Source organism: Podarcis bocagei, assembly GCF_964188305.1.
Source record: "Podarcis bocagei genome assembly, chromosome: 8".
NCBI lineage: Eukaryota > Metazoa > Chordata > Lepidosauria > Squamata > Lacertidae > Podarcis > Podarcis bocagei.
In genome coordinates this window covers 68,859,843-68,887,635 of record NC_138133.1, presented here as the reverse complement: position 1 = coordinate 68,887,635, position 27,793 = coordinate 68,859,843, and the positions used below count along the sequence as shown (strand labels likewise).

At 39.7% G+C, this 27,793-nt stretch overlaps 1 protein-coding gene across 6 annotated transcripts in view; it reads right to left on the bottom strand.

Annotated features, from left to right (window-relative positions):
• VPS13B (vacuolar protein sorting 13 homolog B) overlaps window positions 1-27,793 on the bottom strand; it is a 368,719-nt gene that overhangs the window by 140,197 nt on the left and 200,729 nt on the right. For all 6 annotated transcript variants that reach the window (XR_014010614.1, XM_081204225.1, XM_081204222.1 and 3 more), the window contains exons 30-33: window positions 26,633-26,744; window positions 8,188-8,391; window positions 3,573-3,699; window positions 1,769-1,912 (exon numbers count right to left, since the gene is read on the bottom strand). Coding sequence is in view for 5 of the 6 variants with exons in the window: in XM_081204225.1 (XP_081060351.1) it covers window positions 1,769-1,912; window positions 3,573-3,699; window positions 8,188-8,391; window positions 26,633-26,744 (587 nt within the window). In the remaining variant the exon portion in view is untranslated. The remainder of the gene's footprint in view (window positions 1-1,768; window positions 1,913-3,572; window positions 3,700-8,187; window positions 8,392-26,632; window positions 26,745-27,793) is intronic.

Sequence of the window (27,793 nt, the reverse complement as noted above, 5' to 3'; positions counted from 1 at the left end):
AGTTTGTACGGTCTATGGACAAACTGCCGGATTTCTGAGCAGCACCGTCCCTAAATTAAAATTCTGGGCACACACTCAACTTTATGATTCTATCCATTCCACCAAGATGGGAAACATTGCCTTGTAAGTTATTTATTGCAAATATTCCCATAGTATACTTGCTCTGAAAGCTAACTTCCAAAAGAGGCCCCATGATTGCAAAGTATCCAAGAAAAAGCAAAACGGTATGTCTTGTATTCAGCATTTCAACAAAAATAGAAACATTGCTGTGACACAGACCTGCCATACCAGGGTATGTCTCTTTCTCACATACAGCCTCTCCGGTCATCATCCCTTCCAAGCGACCAAGTCATGCAACGCTAGTAAATGTTACATCATTTGATATATCCTGTATATAGGAAGCAGACAGGGCAGTCCACTTTTCAATTAACACTTCTCCAGCTAATTCTCCTGGCCCCCGAGAAAGGTGTTGCTTATGAACAACTCAGTCCATTGACTGTGTCAAACAGCCAGTCAATGAAGGCCAACTGGATTAAAACATGAATATGGTAAAATGATGCACATATCACTTTGTCACCACGTTCGACCATCCACTGAATGATCTGCCTTTCCGAAAAGAAAATGCATGGAGAAGGGAAGGTGCTACCTTACCAAGGCAGATAACTGATTCATAGCTCTGGAATCCATTACTGGCCAGAGGTAGAAGGTGGTGGTAGAAAGGATAAGAATGATACTGCACAACTGGCCTCCTCTGCCGGACAGTTGTGGCAAGTCAAGTGTCACAATTGCCCTTTTCTCTTGACACTTACCATGCTTCTAATAGACACCGCTAAAAACTTTCATGTTTAGGCAAGCCTACCCTGATGGTTAGAAAGTTGAGGTAAATTTTTTATTTTGTATTCTAACTTTCATACGTTTTAAAGTAAGCTTGTTATTTTTTCTTGATTTTACTGTTTTATGCTTTCTAAACTGCTCAGGGGTTTTTTTTATAATCCGCGGTGTATACACTTTATGAAATAAATAAATACATGTCAAATTGATATTCAGCAAACTGAACCAACCTCACTGTGTGATTAAGATTAAGCCCACAGCTCCCAATCAATCCCATGGTATAGGGCAGTGACTAGTATTTCTTGAAATTAAGTGAATGCTGTAGCTTTTTAGTATTTATTTTGTTATTACTGTAGCAAAAGCCAGCATAGACCAGACCTAGATGGGAAACCACTTGGAACACCAGGTAAACTACTCTTAAGTATCTTAAAAGAAATGGAAGATAAATAATACAATAAATGAATTACCTAAGAAATGTGTTTAGGAACTTATGCTGGCTGTTTGGCCGTAATAATAAACATTTGTTCATGTGTTCAGGGACTGGGGTTAAAACTAAGGACTTCAAGGACTAGACATGCAAGCCTGCCTATCTGAACACCAGAGGTACGGATCATCCAGCTGGCCCATCAGAAGGATTGTGCCAATGTGATTTTGGCAGTTTTACTGTTGCCAATAATTGGAAGAAGAGAAAAGGAATACCCTCCCCCCTCAAATGATCTGGACACCATAAGGAGACCAAGGAAATATGTACCACAAAGATGTCACAGGGTTTTGTCCCTGAATGGATAGAATGGAGAGACCCCAACACTGAGGTGACGTTTTCAGTAGCAGCGAAATGGTAACATACATTTCCAGCCAAAACATGCTGAAGAGTACATGGGGGTGGGGGTGGGATTGCAGTATATGAACCATAGTAACTCTGAAAGAATGAAGTTACCTCTGCAGCTTTATTGGATGGTTCCAGTCCAACCATGTTAGTCTGTATTAACTGCTGTAAGAGTTGTACTTGAGCCACACTGAGGAAGAAGTCCAGGCTTGTTGTCATATTCACTTCCAAAGAATGGCCACATACTAAAATTTCCTGTGAAAAACAAGTTTGTAAAACAAAGTCAATGGATACCAGCTGTTTCAAGGCAATTATGTAATTTTCTTTTCTAACCAAACACAATGTAGACTATTTATACTCTCCAAATTGGGACTATTAACATTTTCTTATCTCTTCAGGCAGAAAAGCACTGTGCACCATCTGTAAAAGGAAATCAGGTGGAGGAGTGGTGGAATAGCATACCACTAGGCTTCCAACAGGATATTTGATGATTAAGATACATTTTGTTTGTTTCATGTGTGAGGTCCTGTTTCTTTGTTGCATCAAATTCTGGGCTGTCAGAGACTCTATTCATGTTCTTGGCAGAGGACTACACTTCCCATTTCCTTGCTCTCAATGACAGATATACATTGTGGAATACAAACTCATCTTGGTTTATAATGAAATTGTACATTGCAACCCACAAATAACCAACTTAATTGATTTGTAGCTGCCTGTAAACTACTGTTGACATCTTGGCAGAATTATAGTTAGATGACCATTACTTTATGGCTGTTGTTAAACACATAGGAAAAGCTTTTGACCATTTCTGGCAAATTACTTCCGAGATGGAAAGAAGAAAATGAGCAGGTTTGCTTACTAAGCAGAGGCTCATAACCCTTATCATGACATGTGCATAAGTATTTATTAGTAATCTGTAGTAGGCCTCTCCCTTCCTCACTGAATTTCATCAAGGGAATTGTTTCAAAAAAAATAAAATAACCAAAACATTTACATTCTTTAACAAGAGCTACAGTAAAATTCATCTGTTACTTTTCATGGAATGCCTTCTCTACAGCACAGCAATTCCCTAGGTCATTTAACATTTTCCTTTAGATTTCCTTTCCAGCACATGTGCAGTAGCAAGTCAGCATTGAGAGGATGGGCCACAGCTCATCAACACACAATATCCCTTGAACATAGAATGCCCCACAACCCCCATATTTAACCCCTGGCATTTACAGTGAAAGGATAGCAAGGATAGCAAGGATAGGTTCCTCTTCCAACTGGGCTGAGAGCAAAGAGGGTGCCTTGTGGTGTCTGTAAGAAACTGATGAGAACGGAAAGGAAGGAAGAAACTGGATGAAGCAAAAATCAAGAAAGCTGCAAGGAAATGTAGAGGTGGCATTCTGGTCTGGAGCTGTGTCTTAAATCAAAGATATGTATTTTAGGGAGAAATGTATAGAATTCAAGTGTGTGTGTTTGTGTGTGTGTGTGTGTGTGTGTGTGTGTGTGTGTTGGAAAGGATGAACCAGGCATATGACTAGACACATGTGAAACTGACATGGAGCAGAAATAAACTAATTTGTCCATCCCTGCTGCCAGCCTAATCCACCTCACAGAGTTTATCTGTTAATTAAACAGTGTTCATGTGTGTTATAAATGTCATTAAGAAACACAGAAACACAGGCTAACATGCATACAATTACCATCTATTGCTCTTCTTAGCATACATGCAATAATCACTATTTCTGACCTACACACAAGGATTTACAGAAGACAGAGCCTTTCGAAAAACATTTTGATAGCTAATGCGGGTTTTTGTTTTATAATTAAACTCAACTTAATGTAGCATTTTAACTATTGCAAATATCTGCATTCAGAAAGATACATGAATCTGAAAGCCATGTGAGTACATCTCAAGTCAAATACCAACCTCTGTATGCAAATTCTCTGGTGAGATTACTTTTGTGAAAATGATGGCAGGAGCTGCAGTTATTCGCACTGTAAAGTCTGTTAAAATTGGAGTTAAAATAGCTCTTCGTTCTTGATGCCGCTTGATGCTAAAAGAAAAAGAAAATTTATATTAATTCCCAAACCTTAAAAAAGAACTTTCATTAGTGGAATCATATCACCCAATTTCTCTACTCAACTTAGATTACACGATTTTCACAACAGTGAGGGTTAACAGAATGAAAACTTTTATAGGGAAATATATTCATCTGGATGAAGCTCAGTTTGTCCTGGGGCATAAAATTGCAGACCCAAGTAGGAAATTATTAAACATAACATACCATATTAACAGACTGCCTCACCAGTAGTGTGTTTATCATTAGATATATTTAAAGCATTTGACTGTGTAGAACTAAAGCACTTAATCGGAGTGATAACTTTTTTTGGATTTGGCCCTAAACTGGTAAGACTATTGGAAAATATTTATGATATTACATCTCCTACAATTAGGATAAGTAATACAAATTCACAAAAATATTAACTTAACAAAACCAAATTGCCCATTATCACTTGTATTATTTGCTCTAATTATAGAACCCCTGGCAATGAGATTACACCAAATTCTAGCAGGAAAGGTTGTAACTATCAATGGAATGGAATACATTCTGGGACTCCATGCTGATGATACTGTTTTATGTATTGCTTATAGGACTCAATTAATGCTGGAAGGTTATTGAGTATACAGTTGGATACCTTTTTAAATGTCTCTGGACTTAAGGTAAAATTTCAAAAAATGGAAGTAATGTTCTTTCATATTTCCCTGCAACCTTCTCAAAAATATTACAAAGCCCAATAGCTAGGAAAAAAGCTTCAGATACTTCGGCATTCAGGTTGCCCATAACTGATTAAACAAATTTTATCGGACAAATTATAGGAAAGTCTGGAATATAATAAATATGGACATGCAACGCTTGAACAAAATGAAATGTTCTATTATGGACCAAGAGCCTGCAATTAAAACAAATTCATATTTCAATCCGACAGACCACACAATTAAAAATCTTTGCTTGTACCATCACCCAACTGTTGGGCGATCGGGGCCCCCAAATCTAAACAGCTATTACAATGCATGCCAACTTAGCAACATGACCGACCTAATGTCTGGCAAAAAGAGAAATATATGGAGCACATTAGAGAACTTGGTAATAGATGGTGTCCCTATAAAAGTAAAAGCAAATTATGCTCTTTACGGTGGCTTACAAATCCATTCACATTTACAAACTTTCAAAATTTGGACAAAATGGTCCAACGGCCTCTCACCCATTATTCCATTACAGTTCCACTGGGTTTTCAAAAATAAATATAGAGCCTTAAATATAGATGTGTGGAAAGAAAAACAACTGTATTATTTGAAAGATGTTTACAAAGATGGACTAGCGCTTACCGTTAATGAGATGGAAAATCGATTGGAATATAATGGCTATTAGGCTACCATTTAAGGTCTTTTTAAGCAAATTCCCAGGTTAAAAATGAAGTCATGAGGCAATTAATGGTTTATGAAAAAAAATAATAGTGGAAGTAGAGTTGACATTTTTAGCCCTCTAGTATCGTCACATTGGTTGATATTCAGAGAAAGGAAAGATCGTTCACTATTTTACTACACATCAGTACCAATTTCCTAGTCATTAAAATGGTCTTTAAGTTTCTTTTTTAATGGTTTGATCTAGGAAGATGGCTAAAGCAGGTATTAGAATTAATGCATCTATAAAGAGAAACTGAGGACAACGTTGTCTTCAAAAATGAGGTGTCCATTTCAGTGATCCCAAGGAAATAATATGAAATAAACCTGCACTTTCTTTATTAAGTCTTCCACACTGTACTATCCTTAAGTGTTCTGCTAACTTGACACAGCTGGGTACCATATGAGCATCCTCAACAAGGAACGGTGCAATGATGGTACTATGACCACACTATGTTCACTCCAGGATCCACTTAGGCATCTGTTACATATTTATACCTTTTTCAAAGACAAGACTTTCAGAAATTTTAAAGTAGCTGACCATCTTAGTATACCTTAAAGAACACCTGTTTAGAGTAATAGAGAAAACAAGAAAGCTGTTGTATGTCCACACAAAATAATTATAAGGAGAAATAATGGAGAAATACCAGCAATCACAAGTTTGGTTACATAAGTATATTAGTTGGGCCTTTCCATTCATGCACAGTATAACAGTGTAGCTTACTACTGTGCTGCAAAAGATACGGGTCACTTAGCCATACAGCCATTCTAAAAAAGGAGAATGGAAACTAGATCTCTCCTAATATCATTGATGCATCAATCAATTTAGTTACTGGGAAGCGCTAATGTGGGTTAAAAAAAATTATCAGAGAAGTCTGACAAACATTTTTACAGTAAGAGAAATGAAATACACGTTTCCTGTTGATTAGCTTATCATAGTACATTCAAGCCTCTATGCTGAATCCCAAGAAGACCTGCACAATTAAACATCCACATGGGTTTTGCAGGAAATATCAGGGCACAGGAGCTGATGCTATCCTTTTATCATAGCTGTCCTGTGAAATCCACTTGGATTTTCCATTCCAGCCATATGTTTTCCACATGTTGCACATTCCCATGGCGGTGGGGGGAGGGAGCATGTTTGAATAGGTTCTCTACCATTACATCCCAGAGGAATATTTAGAACGCTCCATTATAAATTTGGCACCCATTGAAATAAGACACACAGGGACCTTAGTAAAGCCCATACACTGAGTTTTTAAACCTGAAACAATGACATTCTGCAAAGAAGGAAAGGGGATCCATGTTCCCCTCCCTTTAAGAAATGTGAATAGAGGAATACACCGTGTTCTAATTTTCTTACATTTTGACCATTATCTAGTCTTTCTGATAACAGCTAAAAGCTCAAATCTGCCTAAATCGTTTAAACTACTGTCATTGATCCAGTCCTTAAGTGCTTCAACTGAAGGCACCAAAGGAGTTTTTGATGTTTTACATCAAGAGTTTCAGTTATAAATATCAGCACATTTTACTTCATCTAATAGATAAGAGCAGTGAATCATTTGCAAAGCTTTTAAAGGCTCTTTAATTTTTAAGAACATCTGATAGGGGCCCCACCTGTGGTTTGTTTTCACAAACGTACATGCTATACAGTTATCATGATCATAGCTAAAGTTACTGTGGAATCAGCATTTCCTTTGCAAACTGCACTTTTTGGGGTTTGTAGAAAGACTCGTTGCAGACTGAAAGTTGAAACAAAGTCTCCAGCTCTAAAAAGTCATTAAAAATTACATCATTTTAAAACAAAATTACAGTTAACATTTATGATTTATAAGAGTCAGTTTGATATTCTAAAGTGTGTTAAATAGGGTGTTAGACATCCTGTAGTTTCCTAGTGTATGCTTCCACTGGGTTGGATCCATGTCTTCTGAGGTCTACTCTGTTGCCTTATCTCTGCATATTTATATTGCTGGGCTAACTCAGAATCCTGAATATGTAGGAGGTTGTTCAAGACAGTGTGAACAGCTTGGATAGCCATGATAAAGAAAACAGAAACATAACTAAACAATTCTAACTATAATTCAGGAATCAAAATGTAGTGCTTTAGTTTAATGCAAAAAAAAAAAAGCATTTATCCCAATTCTACCATGTTATATCTCCCATGCAGTAGTAACAAAATGTCACCATCGATTTGTCACACTATAGCCCTGTGTGTACCATTTACGTGTATAACAAATGGATTTGGGAGCAAAGCTCCACCCTTAAATCTTAGCACAACAATTCAGTATTCTGCTGTGAATGTAAACACGCAGGTTATGTTGGTGTTATCCATATTGTACATTTTTGCAGGGTAGAGATTGTGCAGACAGACAGGCCTGGCATAAACTGTGTTCACCAGGCACAATCCCAACTCCCTCCCCCAGCACTCATTCTGAAAAGCATGTTAGCTGCACTGGGCTACTGTGACCTCTAACTGGAAAAAAAGCATCAAAGTCTACTGTAGCAATATAATCAAAATGGAACACTAAAAATGGAAGATGTCAAAGTAACATTTATAAGTAGACTTGAGCTGGAAGCCCTCTTTTGCATATCAACAAATCAGCAGAAATTTGTCATTTCAGAAATTGCAGCTGTTTTCATTTACAGAAGCACAGAAACTGGTTTGCAGCCAACAAAGGGGGGGGCTCTTTTTGTCCTCTGCCGGCTTAAAAATGTCTAAACTGGTTTTGTTCAAACTTTGTAAAAGAACAAAAGGGTAACAACTCTGTTGTTCATAGACTGGAAATGTGAATGCCAGGTTTCAGCCTGGAGTTATATTTTATGGCCATATTATAAGCTATTATGGAAATACAGACATAACTTTATCTGCACCGAAATTACAGTGCAACAGTGCTACAAAACAAAAACTTTAAGTGTATTGTCCAGATCTCTGGCTCACGGGAAACATGCTTGCTAGGGAATGCAAACACACTTGAATGTACAAACAACAGCATGCTCAGCTGAAATATGTGGGATGTTATTATCATAAAGTGTTTTTTTGCTCAAGAATACGAGGCACTATTTCGCACTGCTTTCTTACCTACTAGCCATATTCCACTCAAGGGCTGGATTCTGAGAATTCCTTTCATTCTCTGGCACTGTCCTCCCTTTACCATTCTCCTTCTCTGGCTTCAATTGATCCCACTGAGCAGTACCAATGTTGATGGACTGGAGGTCTATTTGATACTGTCTGTCTTCCACCTCTGATCCAGGATCACGAAGAATCCCCAGATTCAGTGCTCTCCTATAATGACAAAAAAAGAGAGAGATAATAGAGAGAGGTTGCATTGTTTTCATCTCTGAGATTATGGACTGGAGCAAGTCTCAAGGCCATAATGTGGGCAGAAAGTCTAAACAAACAGTAACTTAACAATAGGGTTAATTATTAGGTCAATGGCTGTTATGGCCCTGGGGCTGGACTCTCCTTCTTTGGAGGATGAGGTTGGTGATTCAGAGTGGGAGGTGTAAATGGCTTTAAGGTCACCCTCAGAAGCACCTTCTCTATTGAAAATGCTTCTGGACTAAGGATGTCATATGGTCTTCTCTGACTCATCTCAGAAGCCCCAGTACAACCAAATTCTCCTCTGTTCCACTGCATCCCTTTAAATTAAGAAGCATCTAGTGAAGGTGGAGCCAGCTACCGAGACAAATCTGCAGCTCCTACAAAGGGCTCAGCTGGAGAGCAATTGCTGTAGAAACATTATGTGAGCTCTGCTCTCATGTAGCATTCAGCCTGAGTCCTGCACAGCTAGAGTACCCTTGTTTTGCCTTATCCGCCTCATCTTGCCTCTGTTGAGGTCAGTATGTGCATGAGAACAAATACTTGGATCCAGAGTTTGCATGCTAACCCTCTACTCTGCCACATCTCAAAACTAATGAGGGGAAATTGCCATCTGGACTGCCCTTTACGTGTTAGCCACAGACAATGCCCAGCCCTGTATCAGAGTAGAATGGAACGGCTGCCCCATTTGTACCCAGTGTGGCAGACAAATGTTGAGTTCGGAGACCTGGGGTGCATTTTAAATTGCTGCAAAACAGGAGCAAGACACTTATGTGCTAGTAAGAGGGGCGGAATTGAAGTGAGGAGCTCACCTCTAAACATCAGATGACCTTAGCCGTCAAATTACAGATTTGAAAATAAGGGACCAACAGCCTCAAAAATAAGGGATCAGCAGCCAAAATAAGGGATTTTGCTATTGTAAAGAGTTACATACATTGGTAGGATTGACAGATGCTGTCAATGCCGGCATGAGGTGGTTGCGGCGCCACGGCGGCCGCTGAAGCGCCACCCTTCTGCATCCCTCCCCATCGCCTCCTCCTCCTCCGTCAGGCCGCCTCCTTAGCTGCCACCACCGCTGCCGCCTCTGGGCTCGCAGGCGGCGGCAAGAGTCTCTCTCACTGCCCCCCCCCCAGGCGGGGAAGGGTCGATGGAACTCCTTGCGCCAGGACAACGGCACCAGCGTGCTCCCTCTCTCGCGGCGGAGGACCCTGAGCCGCTGCTCCCCTCCTGAGCCGGACGAGCATGAAACCCGGGAAATTTAAGGGACATCATTAATAAGGGATGGCAGCAGGACACGGCGCTGGGATAAGGGAGTTTCCCGCCAAATAAGGGACGGTTGACAGCTATGCAGATGACTCTTCATCAATACCCTAACGCACATGTTTACAACAATAAAACACAGTCACAATGCAATAAGAGTGAGAATAAAGCAAGGGATGGCTGGCATGTAGTCCTCCAGATGATGTTGGACTACAGTTCCCATCATCCCTGACTACTGACAATGCTGGCTGGGGCTCATGGAAGCTGGAGTCCAACAACATCTGAAGGATCCCATGCCAGCCACCCCAAAACAGTGTTAAACAACCCAACCAACAGCAAAATTAATCTACAATTGAAATAAATTAAAAGCCTGGTGAAAAATAAAAGTGCTTGACTGCTCATTTAAAAAGCATAATGGAACAGTCCAGTCAAATCTCTCGTGGGGGGGGGAGTTACAGATCCCCATCTCATATTACCAACACACTCCCCTTGGCAGTGAAACAGATTAGGGCCTATGATGATGTTCGTAAATGATGTACAAGTTCATTTTCCTTCTGCTACACAGTTCAGGCCAAAAACACACCGGGACAGCTCAGAGAATTGAGCTAATGTTCTCTGGGGTACAAGCGTGGATGTTTCTGTCTCTCACCCCTGTTCCAAGACCCTGGAGATTTTCTTGGGACTTTAAAATCCAGGTGAGGCATGACCCAAGGCAATCAGTGGCCCTTCTGAACTTTACCCTGGTCACATTCTGCAGAATAAGAACATTATAGAAACTAAAAACTGGAGTGTAAGGTATGCTAAAGACTTCCTGATCCCTGTTGTAAAAGCTTCTCTTAATCACTGTGACATATTACATTAGACGTACAATTTATTGTATCCAATAAGTTCTCTACTGTTCTCTTTGCAGGTGGCATCAGAGAATAAACTAAAAGCCTACAATAGTTGGTAAATAATATACTAATGTAATACACCCAAAGAAGACCTTAAGCATGTAACAGGAAACATAACTTTGATGTTTTCCTTTTTAAATTGATTTAGTCTGGGTCAGGCATTTTGTATGTTTATATAAGACACAGCTCATGTTGAATCAGTTATTACTCACTGCTGAATAGGCATAATTCAGAGGTTCATTGTAAGAAAGTCAAATGTATTCCCTTACAGGTCAGTTGAGACTTATAAAAGACTGCAGAAACTAAAAAAAAATAATAATAGAAGTTTTGAAAAAGGATATAAATAATAGTGATGTATGGCTTAATCGTATTTATTAAAGGAAGCCTTACTTTCACACATTTCTCTTCACTCCAAAGCTAGGGGAATATTCATATTATATATTGGGAATGTCTGGCTCTGAAGGTTATTGTTCGGAAGCTTTGGTTTCCTGGGTGACTGGGAAAGCCACACTCCCACCTGCCTCAGTCAGCATACTTTACACAGGGTTGTAAAGCTAAAACATGGAATATGGATGCACTGTAACCTGCCCTTAACCATGCTCCAGAGACCATGTATGCACATTCTTTAGGGTCATGTGATTTTCCTCTCCCCAATGGATTACTGCCCTCAAATTCAAAAAGCAAAAAATAATCTGGTGCAAGCACTTTTCAAAAGGAGGACAAATGCTAGCTTCCATGTGCTGTGTTTCCCATCCTGTATTTGAAATGTTCTTGCTTGTGCCCAAGAACCAAAATGAACTTAGGGCAATTTGAAGAGCAATTCAGAAGCTTGAGAAGGTGTCTATGGCAATAAGGTAAAGGGACCCCTGACCATTAGGTCCAGTCGTGTCCGACTCTGGGGTTGCGATGCTCATCTCGCTTTATTGGCCGAGGGAGCCGGCGTACAGCTTCCGGGTCATGTGGCCAGCATGACTAAGCCCCTTCTGGCAAACAAGAGCAGTGCATGAAAATGCCGTTTACCTTCCCGCCAGAGCGGTATCTATTTATCTACTTGCACTTTGATGTGCTTTCAAACTGCTAGGTTGGCAGGAGAAGGGACCGGACAACTGGAGCTGACCCTGTCGTGGGGATTCGAACCGCCGACCTTCTGATCGGCAAGTCCTAGGCTCTGTGGTTTAACCCACAGCGCCCTTAAAAGTGTTAACTGCAGAAACTGCCTTTTGTATTCTGTTGAATAAAAAATGCAGATTAAAGAATTATACTAAAACCAATTACTTTTCAACAAAAATGTCATATGCTTATTCTATACATGACAACATTCCCCATCCTCTTGAGAAGTACCCATGGAGCACTCTGCCATCTTCCACCAAAAACATGTGAAATTTAGTGGAAGACCACCACTGGTTAAGTTAATCAACAACTGTCGCTTTAGCAAAATAATTTATTTTGGTGCAATTGTCAAAATTGTGGACTTCCTTTGCCCCGTGTATATCTAAATGTTAATAATTACTTAAAAAATAATAATAATCAAAGAACAAGCTGAGACATCAACTTTGGTTCTCAGTTTCCATTTGTAAAATTGTAACTGAAAGAAAATTTCATTCAACCATCAAAGAGTGTCAGTGCTAAACTTTGGACAGAACTGGACATGAGGCAGCAGTACTATTAATAGTAATTAGACTTTCCCCCCTTTTTTACTTTTAAATACCGTACATTAGTAGTCATTTTAAAGTTGCATTAGCAGCCCCTTTGAATAAGGTCCATTGCACTGGGGAGGGTTTGTCACCCATTTCCCCCTCCCCCACTTGCTATTTTCTCAGTCGGGGGAAAACAGATAGAGGTACCACTTTGATATTTGAATTTCTTCCATGGAAAAAATTACGGTGTGTGTGTTATGCTGGTGAAGTAATTTTAATCAGGAAAATGGTGAGGGGATGACGATGACATCTTTAAGATCCTACCCTAGTGTTACAGTATTGATACAAATTAGGCGCACCTCCTGCTAGTTGTTAACACTTTGGAAAAATGAAACGTCTTATTCACAGATGCCCTAGGTTGCATCTTGTCTGGCAAATAATAATAATTTATCATTTATACCCCGCCCATCTGGATGGGTTTCCCCAGCCACTCTGGGCGGCTTCCAGCAGAATATTGAAATACGATGATTCATCAAATATTAAAAGCTTCCCTAAACAGGGAAAGGCAAATGAGCCACCAACTGAATTTGCATCAGCATTTTACACAGAAGTGGAAATGGTACACAATTGTTTTTCACATAACAATGTTATTGTTGGTATAAACCCATATTCCAAGCCACCTCTCATGATACAGTTTTGGCATGGAGGTCTCATTGATCTGAGTCTACACAGCAGCTGCCTCGTGCCGCAAGTCAATATTATGTGTATCTATTCAACGTATAGACTAGCCCACACTACACAGTTTGTGTCCATGCAGCATCCAATTAGGGATGGAGAATTTTATCTGATCCATACTTTTAACTGACCTAAATTTGCACCTCCCAGATTAATGCATGAATTAGGACGTAATTATCTTTTACATTTTGAACTTCCCTGAATTTTGCAATATATTGCTCAGCTCAAAAATTGTACCAAAATGCATATGAACATCCATTTAGAAATGTGCATGTTGAGGGGGAAAGGTAGAGGTACATTTTGTGACAAAATAATCAAAGAAATATTTAAGTATTATTTAAAATACTTTTCATAGATTCTTTTAAAAAACCAAAACCACCCCACCCCACAGATTAATGCAGAAATGTGACAGAAAGGGCACACTATGTGAAACTGACATGGAGCAAAAATAGATTGATCTAAATTCTTGTGCTGGGAACTGATCTGCATGGCTGGTTGATTTACATTAAATGAATGGAAGCTGGCAGCAACCAAAACACAGAGAAGTTCCAAATGGCTTGCCCATGGCAGCTGTACTATGAAAAGTAGCCTCTCACTCACAGTTTATCTTAGGATATTAATATATTAATCTTTGAAAAATAATATTGAGCCTCTTCTTTGCATTTTTATCTCCACACTCAAATGAACTTTATAAGCCAAAGGAAATCTTCTCATAAAACTTAGAAAAGAATCAGCTTAAGGGCAAAATATGATAACTCTTTCCCCTGTAATGATGGCAGGTGAATGCCACTATAATGTGAATTTGTTTTCTATTTAGGAAGGTCAGCTTTAATGAAATGGACCACAGCATGGTCAGAATTGATTGTAGTACATGGATCCTACAAAAGCCACTGAACACATGAAAGGAATTACAGTAGACCACACATCAAACGTTTTGGCCTTGTGCTTCCTTCCTCTTATCCTAGTGGCAGGAAATGCACTACATATCCCGTGAGGTGACCAGACATTTAAAAGTAGTGCCTTGTTCCAAAAAGCTCTGTGTACAGTAATTTACCACAAATAAGCAGAAGACCGTTTTCCACTGCAGTTGTCTCTTACACGTATATCTGGAGCACAATAGGGAGGAAAAAAAGGTAAAGTATGGCAACTATATCTTTTCAGGCTAAATGCGGGGAAATGTAAAAGTCAACTAAGTTTCAGCTTTTTGCCGTGTTAATGTGTATTCTGCCTGGTAATTTAAAAAAGTATCTGTTTCTTGTTTAAATGCTTCAACAAAAAAAATAAAGTGAGAGTGCACATTTTAATACTTTTTGTGCTCAGAGAGAATAATGTTGATTTACTTTTACTGCAGGACCCTATTCTAAATGTTGATTTGATAGCTGTGCAAATGATGCAGATGCATAATTCTAAATGGAGGTTTCGTGATATGTTTGGATGATAAAACATTTCCACCAGTCATAAGAGGAACATAACTTTTCTACATAGACTCAGAAAGGATGACAAAGAACAGGGAGTAATGTCAGCAGCAAGAAGAAATAACTGGTGCTAAAACCAGATGTAAGAACATAACACGTTCTTTATTGATTTGTTTTACGGGTTAAATAATTTTAGCTCAAAACTCAACATTGCTCGTCTGTAACAGGACACTAGGTTTTGGCTTTCTAAAATATTACATAAATATTTGACTTAACACTAAACTGAGGCAAACAACCTCTTTCGGATTCTACACCCATTTTCATTTTGTCGTACCTGGTACTCATTGGTTGCTCAAGGTTCTGTTCGTTTAGTGGTACAATACCTCAGCCTTATCAGGTGCTGTATATATTCACCTGGAAGTACTGAGGTTGAGTTTCACTGAACACAAGCTTCCTATTTACTCTGTGGATGTTATTTTGAAGTCGGATGAAAGACAGAACATCCATAGTGTGTTTGATAAGCTGACATGGGACAGGAGTTCTTTTTTCGCTGTTGTGTCAGTTTATCAAACCCATACGTGGATATCGGTCAAATCCTCTAATGACCACACTGAAATTATTTGAATAGATAACTTATACATATGATATGTACTGTGCTCTCTATAGAAACAGAAAAAATATGTTACACACATTATATCTGTACCATTCCAATTTCTTATGCAATTGTTTATACAGTATTATAGTGGGAAAAATTAATGTAAGGGGGGGTCCACAATAGTTAACAACTGCATTCATAATAACTGCACAGTTTATGATGTGAACTATATTCTGTTGGGGGAGGGGAACCCAAGTTGCTATAGTTTCACACTTTTATTGTATTATCTGTTGAACAGCATGCATGTAAGAGTTTCCATAGAAATACCCAATATGATATTTCGATATTAAATGTGATACAAGCCAGGTTAATAACAAATGTGGAATTCTACCTAGTGTTATCAGCATCTCAAATAAAGCAGAAAAAATGTAAACATATTAAAACACCCATCCTGAGGTATATTATAATCTACAGTTTTTTCACCCTGCTTCAGCAGCATGTGGGGCCCTCTTGCCAAGCTGCATCAATCAACTATCCTTTCCCAAAGTTGAAATGCAATACTCTGCTACATTAACAAAACTAACATTTGCTCTTTCTTCAAAGTCTTGTCTTCAGCTAATGCTTGTTCTAATGAATCAGTGAAATATTAACCACGGAAGACTGCATTGACAAAGAAGTAACAGTAACTAAGTAAGATACTCTATTCTTATTCTAATTCACATGTTTTAGAGATAACTTTTAGTAAGATAGAAGTTTATGTTTGTTTTGCGAGTTCTATACTGGTATGCTAGCCTTAGTCTCAGAATTCACCAGAATGCATATGCTGTGCTTTTGACTATTAAATGTAAAAATCTGTGGGAAATTATAATATACCCAAAGAAGCCAGGTGGGTGCCAAGGTGTACAGAATCACAGTCATTTCAGAGAAACAATGTATGTAAAGCATTTGATATACGTCTGCAAAGCATTATATTCCTTTGATTTCGAGTAAAAGCTGTCTGCTTTCAGAGACAAACAATCAGTAATAAAAATATTAAAAGTTACCAAGCCTTGGGAAAGACTGCGAAGATTTAGGGATATAGGCCCTCAATGAAATCTGCACATTAATATTCTCTGAAAGGGTATGGACAATGGGGTTGGTCTAGAAGAGAAGGCAGGGAGAAAGAAATGAAAGCCAAAAATCTTCCTTATGATGAATGAGTGAACTGGCAATAAAGAGCCCGAAGCAAGAAACCAGAAGGCAATAGTAATTCATCTCAGCTTTTCTGAGTACTTGAAGCACTGTTCATATATTATTTCAGTAAAGCTTACAAGAAACCTGCAAAGCAGGTCAGAATTATTCATTTTCTACAATGTGCCCCCCAATTGCCACTTGCTTCTCAAATTAAGAAACAAAGTAAGACAAATTTATACTGTCTACTGAATTCCTCCTTTTACAGTCATGGATAAAGCTCTTTAAAGCGATTACGAAATCAATGCATTGTGGCAAGTTACCCTAAATTTATGTGTAATAAACTACAAATTTGGGCAGTTAGATTTTTTTTTTTAAGTCTCTTGAATATGGTATATATACTTGCATTTGATCTTGTGATCTGCATTTTTAATTTTTATATCATTACATTTCAATAATGCTGATGGGAGTCTGGTGGAGAGCTCATGTAGGTGTTTGAATCATATTTAAAACTTTTAGTTGTCAAGATTTGCTATGCATAACAAAGCAGTTTTTGTGCCTTTCAGAGCTGTTTAAAATTATCTTGAGAGTTCTTAAAGTCATATTAACTGCAGCTTTTGATAATTAGATTGCATGTAGAAATATTACATGTTTAGAAATATTGCTATATAATTTAATTGGATGGTATCCAAAGCTCCAATTCTGCTAACACAAGAGACTTGTACAGTCATACCTCATGTTACAGATGCTTCAGGTTACGTGTTTTCGGGTTGTGGACTGCAGGAAAACCGGAAGTACCAGAACAGGTTACTTCTGGGTTTCGCCACTCGCGCACAGGTGCAGCGCTTCAGGATGCGAACGCTGCGGGTTGCGGACGCGCCTCCGTCACGGATTACGTCTGCAACCCGAGGTTCCACTGTACTAGTGGAATGGAATGTCCCCTTTCTCTCGTCTCATCTGCAGCCCCCTCAAAATCAGCTCCAAAGGATTGGGGACTCTCTGAAGAAGTTCCTGGGGCGTATGGGTGGAGGAGAGGAAACTGAAGTGATCGCTTTGTACCAATTGCTTTTGCAGAGTAATACACAAAATAATAATATATACTGCCACAAATCACTGTACAGTTAGAACACAATATAAAAAAGAGTTTAAAACAACTTTACATTACAGAATATACATCTGAAGTGTCCAAAGCCATCTTCAGCATTTCCTGAAAGGTGCATAATGAAGGCCCTGGATGCATCTCTGTAGGAAGACACTTCCACAACTTAGGGGCTGCCACAGAAAACACCATCCCCCAGGCCACCGCCCACAGAGATTCTGATGGCGGTGGAACAACCAAGAGGGCTCCCTCCACCAATCTCAGCACTTGGGAGGGCCTTTAGGGAAGTAGGTCATCTTTCAGGTATTTGGGGCCTCAGTTGTTTAGGGCTTTAAACTCTAACAGAAGCACCTTGAATTGGGCCCAGAAATGAACTGGCAAGCAGTGCAGCTGTTTCAAAACGGGACATCTGAAGGAAACCCAAGCCAGTAATCTGGCCATTGTATTTTGGACCAATTGAAGTTTCCAAGTTGTTTTCAAAGGCAGCCTCATTTAGAGCACATTACAATAATCCAATCCAGACCATGGAATACAATGGCCATGTCATCTCTGTCAAACAGTAGCTGATGAAATAGCTGTAGCTGAAGAAAGGAACTCTTGGCCACTAAGGCCATCTGAGCCTCCAGTGATAGTGTTGAATCTAGGAGCACCCACAAAGTGTGGACCTGCTGCTTCCAGGGGAGTGCAATCTCATCCAGGGCAGGTGGCCTCCCCACCTCCCAGGCATGAAGCCACATAACACCTCTGTCTTTTCTGACTGATAAACTATATGTATGAAAAGTTATTTCCAATTATTCTGGGCAGTAGATTTGAGAATGTTTAATACATGTATTTACAAAAAGCATGGATGGTGGGTGACATTTTAAAAGGCACCTCTAACTTCTCTCACAAAAAAATCCTTACAACTCATTTTATTTGAATACAAATTTATCCACATTTAACTACAACAGTAATCTGCTAGTATTCCATCATCTATTTGTCAACACCAATCTTAGTATGACTATCCCGCTGCTGTCCACCAATCCCTCCAAAATTACTACTGAGTAATGACTGCACATTTGTTGCCAGATTAAGTATCTAGCAGCAAAAAAAGCAGCCCACAAGTTCAGCTCCTGGCTTCTGGGGCTCGATATTTAGGCTTTCTTTCAAACCAGCAAAAGCTGTAGCAATGTGTTTCAGGTCAAAGCAGAAAGTTAAGTTGCTCATCCCCTGCACATATAGCCTTGATGGAAATGACTGTAGCTTGCTGCATTCATCCTGAGGTCACGCATGTCTTTGCAATGGCATTGGGCAGAAGACGAAGGCAAGGTCTTCACTCTGATCCTTGACGAGACCCAATGCTATTTTCCAGGGCTCTAAGGATGCATCAGGAGGCCTGGTCTCACTTGCAAAGAGGCTCATGGAAGTGGTTTCCCCAACCGATTTTACATCATTCCTAGGGCCATTTGTTCTTTCCTAATTTGTAACATGCATGCATAATACTTAAATACCCTTGACATCAGTTGTTTAAATTTCTTACAGATAATGGCTGTGACCCAAGAGATTATGCCACTTGGCTGTTTAGCAGAAGCAAGAAAACTGGGACACTACACCCACTTCTAATTGTTTGAATATCTATAGACAGGATTTCAACTCTGTTTATCAGGCTATACATGCATAGACTCAGTAGCTTGATAAGGAAAAGGAATTCTAGATACAGGCATCATGCATATATATAAAATTCCTATCCAGCAAAGAATATGCATAGGGATGGTTTCTCTGCAAACATAAACTGGACTGGCCAGTGTGATAAGAAGGGTGGGTCTCTGTTGTTCTCTCATCTCTGCTAGTATCAAGAAGGAGAGTGGCAAGGCAGCACAGAGCTCAGTGTGATGCGGGTGCAGCAGTGGTGCCCATGTGACACTGTGCCCATACAATGCTAAACTCCTTGTTGCCTTACCTCTCACCTTCTCCCTGTTAGTACCAGCAGTGACACAAGTTGTTGAGAAGATGGGAGAGCAACACAGACCCACTCACCCTGCCAGCTGCTACTGGGTCAGGCATTATTGTAGAGTAAAGCATGATTAAAATTCCACTGATATCAAGGGGATCAAAGAACTCAGTGTGATCCTATGCATATTTACTCAAACTTAAGCCCTACTGGGACGCGGGTGGTGTTGTGGATTAAACCACAGAGCCTAGGACTGGCCGATCAGAAGGTCGGCGGTCTGAATCCCCGCGACGGGGTGAGCTCCCATTGCTCGGTCCCTGTTCCTGCCAACCTAGCAGTTTGAAAGCAGGTCAAAGTGCAAGTAGATAAATAGGTACCGCTCTGGCGGGAAGGTAAACAGCGTTTCCATGTGCTGCTCTGGTTTGCCAGAAGCGGCTTAGTCATGCTGGCCACATGACCCGGAAGCTTTACGCCGGCTCCCTCGGCCTATAGAGCAAGATGAGCACCGCAGCCCCAGAGTTGGCCACGACTGGACCTAATGGTCAGGGGTCCCTTTACCTTTAAGCCCTACTGAGTTCAATTAGACAGAGTTCTTGGTAACTGTGCTTAGGACTACAGCCCTGGTTGCAAACATGCAACTATTTGAAAAGTAGCAGATACTACCTGAATGAAAAAGAGCTTTTTTAACGAGTAAAACAGGAGGACAGATTCCCATGAAATATCAAGCAAAACAAGAAAACATATAGAAAACAAACTTTTTAAACCTTAAGAGTTAAAATGTAGTAAAATAGCAAACAGTAAACTATTCAGTCATTTCCAACCGTATTGTTATGGTAAATTTTGGCAGCAAGAGGGAAAGTATTCCTTGAAACTTATTTCCTGCTGCAGGAAGCCACAGTGTACACCATTGCTTTTGTGACTGCCAAAGCCAAACACAAAGCCTTCAAGTTAAATCAGCCAAACATCAATGCACACAATATACAGAAGACATATGCCAAAGACATTTTTGAATGGTGGTTTTATGCCAGCTACAGTTCTTTGCACTGTCACACTAGTTTCCACTTGTGAGAAAATGTTATTTATATCAAATCAGTTATCATTAAATAAGAGATTTGTTTTTAGGTGTCTGCTAGTGACTTCCAGGGTTACTTTATATTAATACCAATGTTGGCGCTCCCATCAGTTAATGTATCTGGTAGCGCAGCACAATGGATTCAGTTGAAGCCCCAATCGTATTGGGCTGATTTGGGCAGAACCAGGCTAGTCAGATGGAGACAGCCCCAGATGGGCATCCCATGTGATCTGGGGGCATGGCGGTAGGGGAAATAGAGTAAAATAAGTTTTCCTACACATGCCTCTTCCGCAGGGGAGCACACATGTACAGTCAAATTGAGCAGGACTAAGACATTTGCTCCCCAGCTGGAAGCAGACCCCAGGAGGATTGGATCTTCCAGAGGATTCAGTCCTGAAGGCAGCCGGGGTCTGCTCTGCCAGTGTCTTCCACACATGGAACACACTGGGAAAACAGCACCCAGCCCAAGAACAGGAGGAATTAAAGTGGTGTTCTTCAGATGTGTTGAAATTCAAACCCCATCATCCTGAACCACTGGCCATGCCGGCTGTGGCTGAGGGAAATTGGGAGTCAAAGGACACCATGTTAGCTAATACTAAAAGGATTGTGAAAGGTGGTAACTTAAGCTTCTCTATTTGTCACTGCACTACAATTCCAATCAGTCCCCACCAAGATGGCCAATGGTCAAGAATAATAGGAGTTGTAGCCTAGAAGGCAACACATTCCCCATCCTTAGTGTAACTTTTCCAATAAAAAAATAAACATGGGATAAGGTATTGGTCCCACAATACTGGTGTAAAATAAACTTACCTAATGAATAAACAGAAGATGTTTCCCCTTAACTCAATGAAGGGCTACTGATCTATCTCAATAGATTAAGATTCCACATGGTTAAAAAAAAAGGATGGAATATGTTAAATAGCAACAAAGCCGAAGAGGGAGATTTTTTTTTTAAAATGTGCTAAGATTTTAGAGAATAATTTTAAGAAGAAAGAAACCCACACCCATTCTCACAAAGCACTTCAAGAGCTGTGGTAAAAATTTGTCATAGATAAAACCTTGTGAAGGACATCAGAGAACCCACAAGTATTTATGGAATGAACCACAAGCTGTATACAGAAGTTAACAAATGTCTCATTACAACAAGGATATGGTTACCTTAGTAACAGAAGCATAGCCTTCACATTATATTCAACTTAAAATTCCACCATAATTAAAAGAAAGAAAATAATCTGTTTTAAATATTACTAGAGAATACTTTCCAAACAAACAAAACATTTGTTGAAACCAAATACAATGTAAATTATATTTACTCGCAAGCCATTAATAAAGAATGGTAACAGTAAGCTTTCTGAAGCTTTTCTGAATTATTTTACAGTAACACTGTTTACCACAACCAAGGATTTTATATGTCAATGTTAAACATATATGGCAGCAAAGTATCCTTGAAATGACTGTTCAAAAACATATTTTTGAAATCAGCAGGAAGAGCCCAAGGGACAATGAAACGTTTTGTGGAAAGTCAACTATTTGCCCAACTGGAATTTGATTTAAATACAAATACAATCGCATGCTAACGGGCAACATCAGCAAAATGCACACTAGGGCATTTTACTGCTTGGGTCCAAAAAAGAATGCATGTCAGGCTCTCTAAAGCTTGACATACAGGAGAAAAGACCTGAAATCATATAATTTAATTACCAGTAGAAAACTGCTCTTCCAAATCCTGAAGACTAGTTCTCAGATCCAAATCACAGAGTCTGGAAAAATTTTAGAAAACAGCTCTCCACATTTTCATAGATTTATTAATATCATGAAGCTACTTAGTTATGACAGTGCTCCAGTGTAATATCTTCCCCAAAGAGGCGGTTTTAGGATAACACAACTGGTTCAGCTGCACTGGGTGCCGTGCTGCTGGGGGCGGGGGGCACAACAGTGCTGTAAAACAGAGCATGAGATGCAAGGGGCACCGGATTTTAGTGTTGCATAGGCCACTGCTGAAATTTGAGAGCCAAAAGTTCGCCACTATTCCCAAATATGTTTTTCCGCCCTGATACCTATGGTTATGCACCTAAGAAATAATCTCCCTAGACCAGGCTTCCTCAACCTCGGCCCTCCAGATGTTTTTGGCCTACAATTCCCATGATCCCTAGCTAGCAGGACCAGTGGTCAGGGATGATGGGAACTGTAGTCTCAAAACATCTGGAGGGTCGAGGCTGAGGAAGCCTGCCCTAGACCATGATGAACCCAGACTTCATTTTCTAGTGCTCTGTACGAATCTTTTTTTCCTGTCAAGCATACAAAAACAGTATGATGTTGTGAATATCAAGGTTCAGCAGCAAAACCATAGAGGCTGCAGAAAACTTGAGTAAATGGTCCGACATGTTAAATATGGATTTAATTGTGATTAATACTAACAGTGCTTGTGCACAAGGGAGACTCACATTAGCTGCTAAATTGAACCAGGCATAAAGTTAAGGGGAGCCTCATCTTGCAGTACAGATTCTTCTACCAGCCATTAAGGATAAAGTAGCCTCCATGAACACCAGTCATGACGTAACAGGAGGTGAAAAGGGCAGCTCAATGTACTTAAATGGTAACATGCCTGCTGCTTTTAGACAAGGTAAAATAAGTGCTTCGAAATTCAAATAAGACAATCTAGTGGGATATTCTTCCAACTTCCAACTTCATGTTTTCAGTCCTCTTTCAACAACATTAAGCTGAGAATTTGGTTCCCTACAAACTGCTTCCATATTCTAACAAACTTCAAGTATTCTCACAAAGGAAACGGCTTATTAATAGTTGAGGATGAGCAGCTGGATGCACGCAGGTCAACACCTCAAAGGTTTCCATCTAGCCTCCAGTATATCCTCTGATCCCAACAATAACACCCCATGTATACCATGTTACACACCCTGACCACATTTTATCATATGGAGACACAGGGAAGGAGCTGTTTTAATCACCATCGTGCATGATACGTACATTGAGCTGTTGTTGAACATTGTTAAGAATGTATTTGGGCCAAAATAGACTAGTAAGATTACTGTCTGGAAATACAGAATGTCTCTTTCTAGTCTTAAAACAGCAATATCAGCTTCTATACTGCTTCTGAACACAATTCGTTGTTAACAGTCAAAAACCTGAATGGCTTGCCCCAAAAGGGATCCCTTTATTTCATATGAACTTCACAAAGATCTTCCTGAGAAGCTTTCCCCTGTTTTTTATGCCTTTGGAAGTAAGGCAGGTATGAACCAGGAATTGGGTCTTTTCTGTTGTGGCACCCCAGCTCTCTGGACTCTCCTCTGCCTGGTGCAGAGTCTGGCATCTTTTTGACACCTGAGTAAAGTCCTTTTTATTTGCCCAGACCTCTTAGATCTGTGACTTGTTAGCTTTTATCCACAACTCTATTTGGTAAATACTGCTGTTTTATGTTTGTTTGTCTGTTTTGTTTTTAATTGTGCATTATGTTTTTGCACCTTGTTGAAAACTATCCTGGGAGAATTTTGGGGCACCAAAGAATAGTACAATAAATATTCAAACAAGCAACTAAGAAAATGTTCACCTGCCTGTTTCAGACGAAAATACATTTAGTTCTTGTTTCTTGGCTTCTATGGAACCAACTTCTGTGCAGCCCTTCAGCTTTTCATCTGATAGAAATATGCCCCAGTGAAAAACTGGATGTCAAGTACAGTGGTGCCTCGCAAGACGAAATTAATCCGTTCCGCGAGTCTCTTCATCTTGCGGTTTTTTCATCTTGCGAAGCACGGCTATTAGCGGCTTAGCGGCTTTAAGAAAAAGGAAACAAACTCGCAGGAACTCGCAAGACGTTTCGTCTTGCGAAGCAAGCCCATAGGGAAATTCCTCTTGCGGAACGACTAAAAAAACGGAAAACTCTTTCGTCTTGCACGTTTTTCGTCTTGCGAGGCATTCGTCTTGCGAGGTACCACTGTGTACAGCTGTAAGTGATTGCTGTATCCAAGTAAGAATGATAAGCTGTGTTAACTGAGAGACAATAACACAGAGATGGAAATTTGTAGCCCTGTAGATGTTACTGGACTCCAGCTCCTAACTCCCTCAGCCAGCATAGCCAATTGTCAGGGATAATCTATATAATCCAGCAATGTCTGAGGCGCAGGTTCCCCATCCCCTGCCACAAATACACAAATGCATGAAGCCATCTAGTATTCTTTACCGAAAGGTTATAGAATTTCATACCACAATGCAGCACTATAATCATGTATCGAGGGCTGCTTCACACATTACACACTGAAATTCACATGGAACTAGGTCTTTTAAAAATAAATTAAGCTTGAACTGATGAAGGAAGTTAGTCTATAATACTTCCATCCCCAAAATACACACTGTACCTCTGAACAGTACACAGTATAAAATACCCTACATAGTGTTTTGATTACAATAGTACTATCATAACCTCAGTTTCCAGAGAGGTATCTTAAGATTTCACAAGAGTCTTTGTACAACCTCACAGCTTTCACAGTACAGTGGTACCTTGGGTTAAGTACTTAATTCGTTCCGGAGGTCCGTTCTTAACCTGAAACTGTTCTTGACTTGAAACACCACTTTAGCTAATGGGGCCTCCTGCTGCTGCCGCGCCCCTGGAACACGATTTCTGTTCTCATCCTGAAGCAAGGTTCTTAATCCAAGGTACTATTTCTGGGTTAGCGGAGTCTGTAACCTGAAGCGTATGTAACTCGAGGTACCACTGTACCAAAAGCCATGCGTCCCAAACACTTTTGCCAAACAGGACATTCACAGAATACAACCTCACACGGACGCACATTTTGCCCTACCCTGGCACACCTTTCTCAAGCACATTAAGGTATATTGGGGGGACATGCACTTCTGGTACCCTGGGTGTTTATTCTTACTTTCTCAGTTGTAAGCTTCCCAGAAAACCTTTCAATCTTATCACTCCATCTAATCTTCCTTTTCCTAAAGAAGATGACACAATTGCTTTCTTGGTGTGCTTGCATGCTCAAGGAAAACATTCCTGATTTTTATGGGTCTATTTCCAAGTCAAACCCATGACACCACTTCATATATCACATTTTCCTGAATATGTGAAAATGGTATTCAGAGGCAAACCCACCTTTATGTGCACTATGACAAAGTTTCTCCCCCCACCCCACCCCCTTGGATAGAAACTGGTAAGTTGCAAGGAGCCTGAACGAGTTGAGGAATTCCTATGCTTGACAAAGTAATATCTGTCATTTTTAAAGCCGTAAAACATTTTACTGCTGGGAAAGGATTTTGATGTTTGTAACATACTTCTATTGAAGTACAGTTCGAAGTACTTTTCAAACAAAAAAAAATGCCACATCTGAGAAACAGACCAACAGGAAGCATAAGACACTTGTTCATCTGTATTTCTGTGACTTTTCTCACTTGGTATTATTTGCAACTATACTTTCATGTTTCTCAGCAGTGCCAACTCTACTAAGAATCATATATTATTTTTATCATGTTGATTACATATGTTCTCCAGTTTTGCTGCCTACATATGATTAGTGTGGTTTGCAGAAAGTCAGTGACACAATCCAGAGCACGACATTCACACAAAGAATGTGTTTACTGTGAAACCTTGCCTTAGAAGTTTGCTTTCTTTCACAGCTTTGATCCACATGACATCAACAGTCCAGCATTTTGAATGTCTGCTAACCATTTAACATTATGAAAATCACTTTCACACTAGGCAGCTACTGAGAGAGAAGGTATTTGCAAAAAAAGAGAGATCCCTTTCCTGACTGATTTTTTTTCCTTGCAGGGGTGGGGGAGCCCTTAAGATCATAATAACGTAACTGAAAATTAATTTATTGTTCATCAGTGCTTCATAGACTGTTGAAGTGTCTGAAAAAATATGAAAGCACGCATGATAATTCAGTAATCAATGTAAAAAAGGAAAATTCTATACAAAAAGGTTTTCATCAGAATACATGTTTTACTGGATAACTTTTATTCCAGCCCTGTGATGATGTTTAAACTGTGTAATTAGCGAGGGGCTCAGGATCATGCAAGTTTACTTTACCTGCCAGTTCTTTGTGTATTCAACTTTATTTTTGCATGTGAGCTTATATATGCAGAACCCAACATGCATTGCTCAAACTAAATGAACACTATGTCTTGAATACAAAATCTAGAGTACAGATTGTGCTGACAGAGCTCGGGCACACTGGGCTAGGCAAATACTATTTGATGTACAATGTGGAATGTGCAGGCAAGGATAAAACAATGCAACCCCAGTCGTCAACCATGCATGCCAGATCAATGATTTCATATCTTCTCTCTCAAGATATTATCTTGTTTTGATTTTTAAAAACATTTCTGGATTTTTCAAACATTTTTCTCATTCTAATTTGTCAAATAAAAAACACTTACTGGTAAATGTCTTTCCTCAGCACAGCTCTACTAAGAGGATTGTCAGCCTGAGGAGCCATCGACACAGAGCCAATTTTAAGAACCAAAGTATCTTCCTTATTCGTCTTATTATCTGCAGTTGAAGTAGGAAACAAACAACATTTGTGTATACATACAGAGCCAGATGTATTAATTAAGGTATTTCCAATCCAATGAGTGAGGTGACTTTTCAGTGGAGCAACCATATTATTATTATCATTATTAGTATTATTATTAACTTCTGCAATGAATACTGGTAAACCAATTAATACCACACAAAATAGACAGATAGACAGTCAGACAGGCAGGCAGATAGACAGATATACTTCTCCTGCCCATCCCTAGGCTTGGTATTCATGCTATTTTGGCTGATGTAGCTTCCCTCATTCCTAATGCCATCAGGATAACATGAGAATATATTTAAATTTACTAGTATTGACTAGTGAAATGCCTGTACAGTGGTACCTCAGGTTAAGTACTTAATTCGTTCTGGAGGTCCGTTCTTAACCTGAAACTGTTCTTAACCTGAAGCACCACTTTAGCTAATGGGGCCTCCTGCTGCTGCTGCGCCGCCGGAGCACGATTTCTGTTCTTATCCTGAAGCAAAGTTCTTAACCTGAAGCACTATTTCTGGGTTAGCAGAGTCTGTAACCTGAAGTGTATGTAACCTGAAGCGTATGTAACCCGAGGTACCACTGTAATTATTATAAGTGCAATGTCCCTGGGGATATTACAGAAATGTGTGTGTTTATGTATCTGTTTCTGACAGAGAGACAGAGAGAGAAAAGGGAGAATGAATGCTTCTTCGTGCATCTTTGGTTTTGCGTATACTGTATGTTTAAAGCATATGACTTCCCCAAAAGAATAATGGGAACTGTAGTGAAAGGTGCTGGGAACTGTAACTCTGTGGGGGGTAAACTACAGTTCCTATGATTTGGAGGGGGGCGTGTGCTTTAAATATAGTGTGTATACAGCCTTAGTGTGAGGCACCCATTTATATGAAAGGAAAGGAAAGGGATGGACTCAGGTTCACTATGCTGGGGGGGGGGGCAGCTAAAACTGCTCCCTACACCCATCTCAGTGTCTGAAGTAAGAAACAGTATTTTTCTCCAATGGTGTCCTAATCGACAGTCTATATACTTT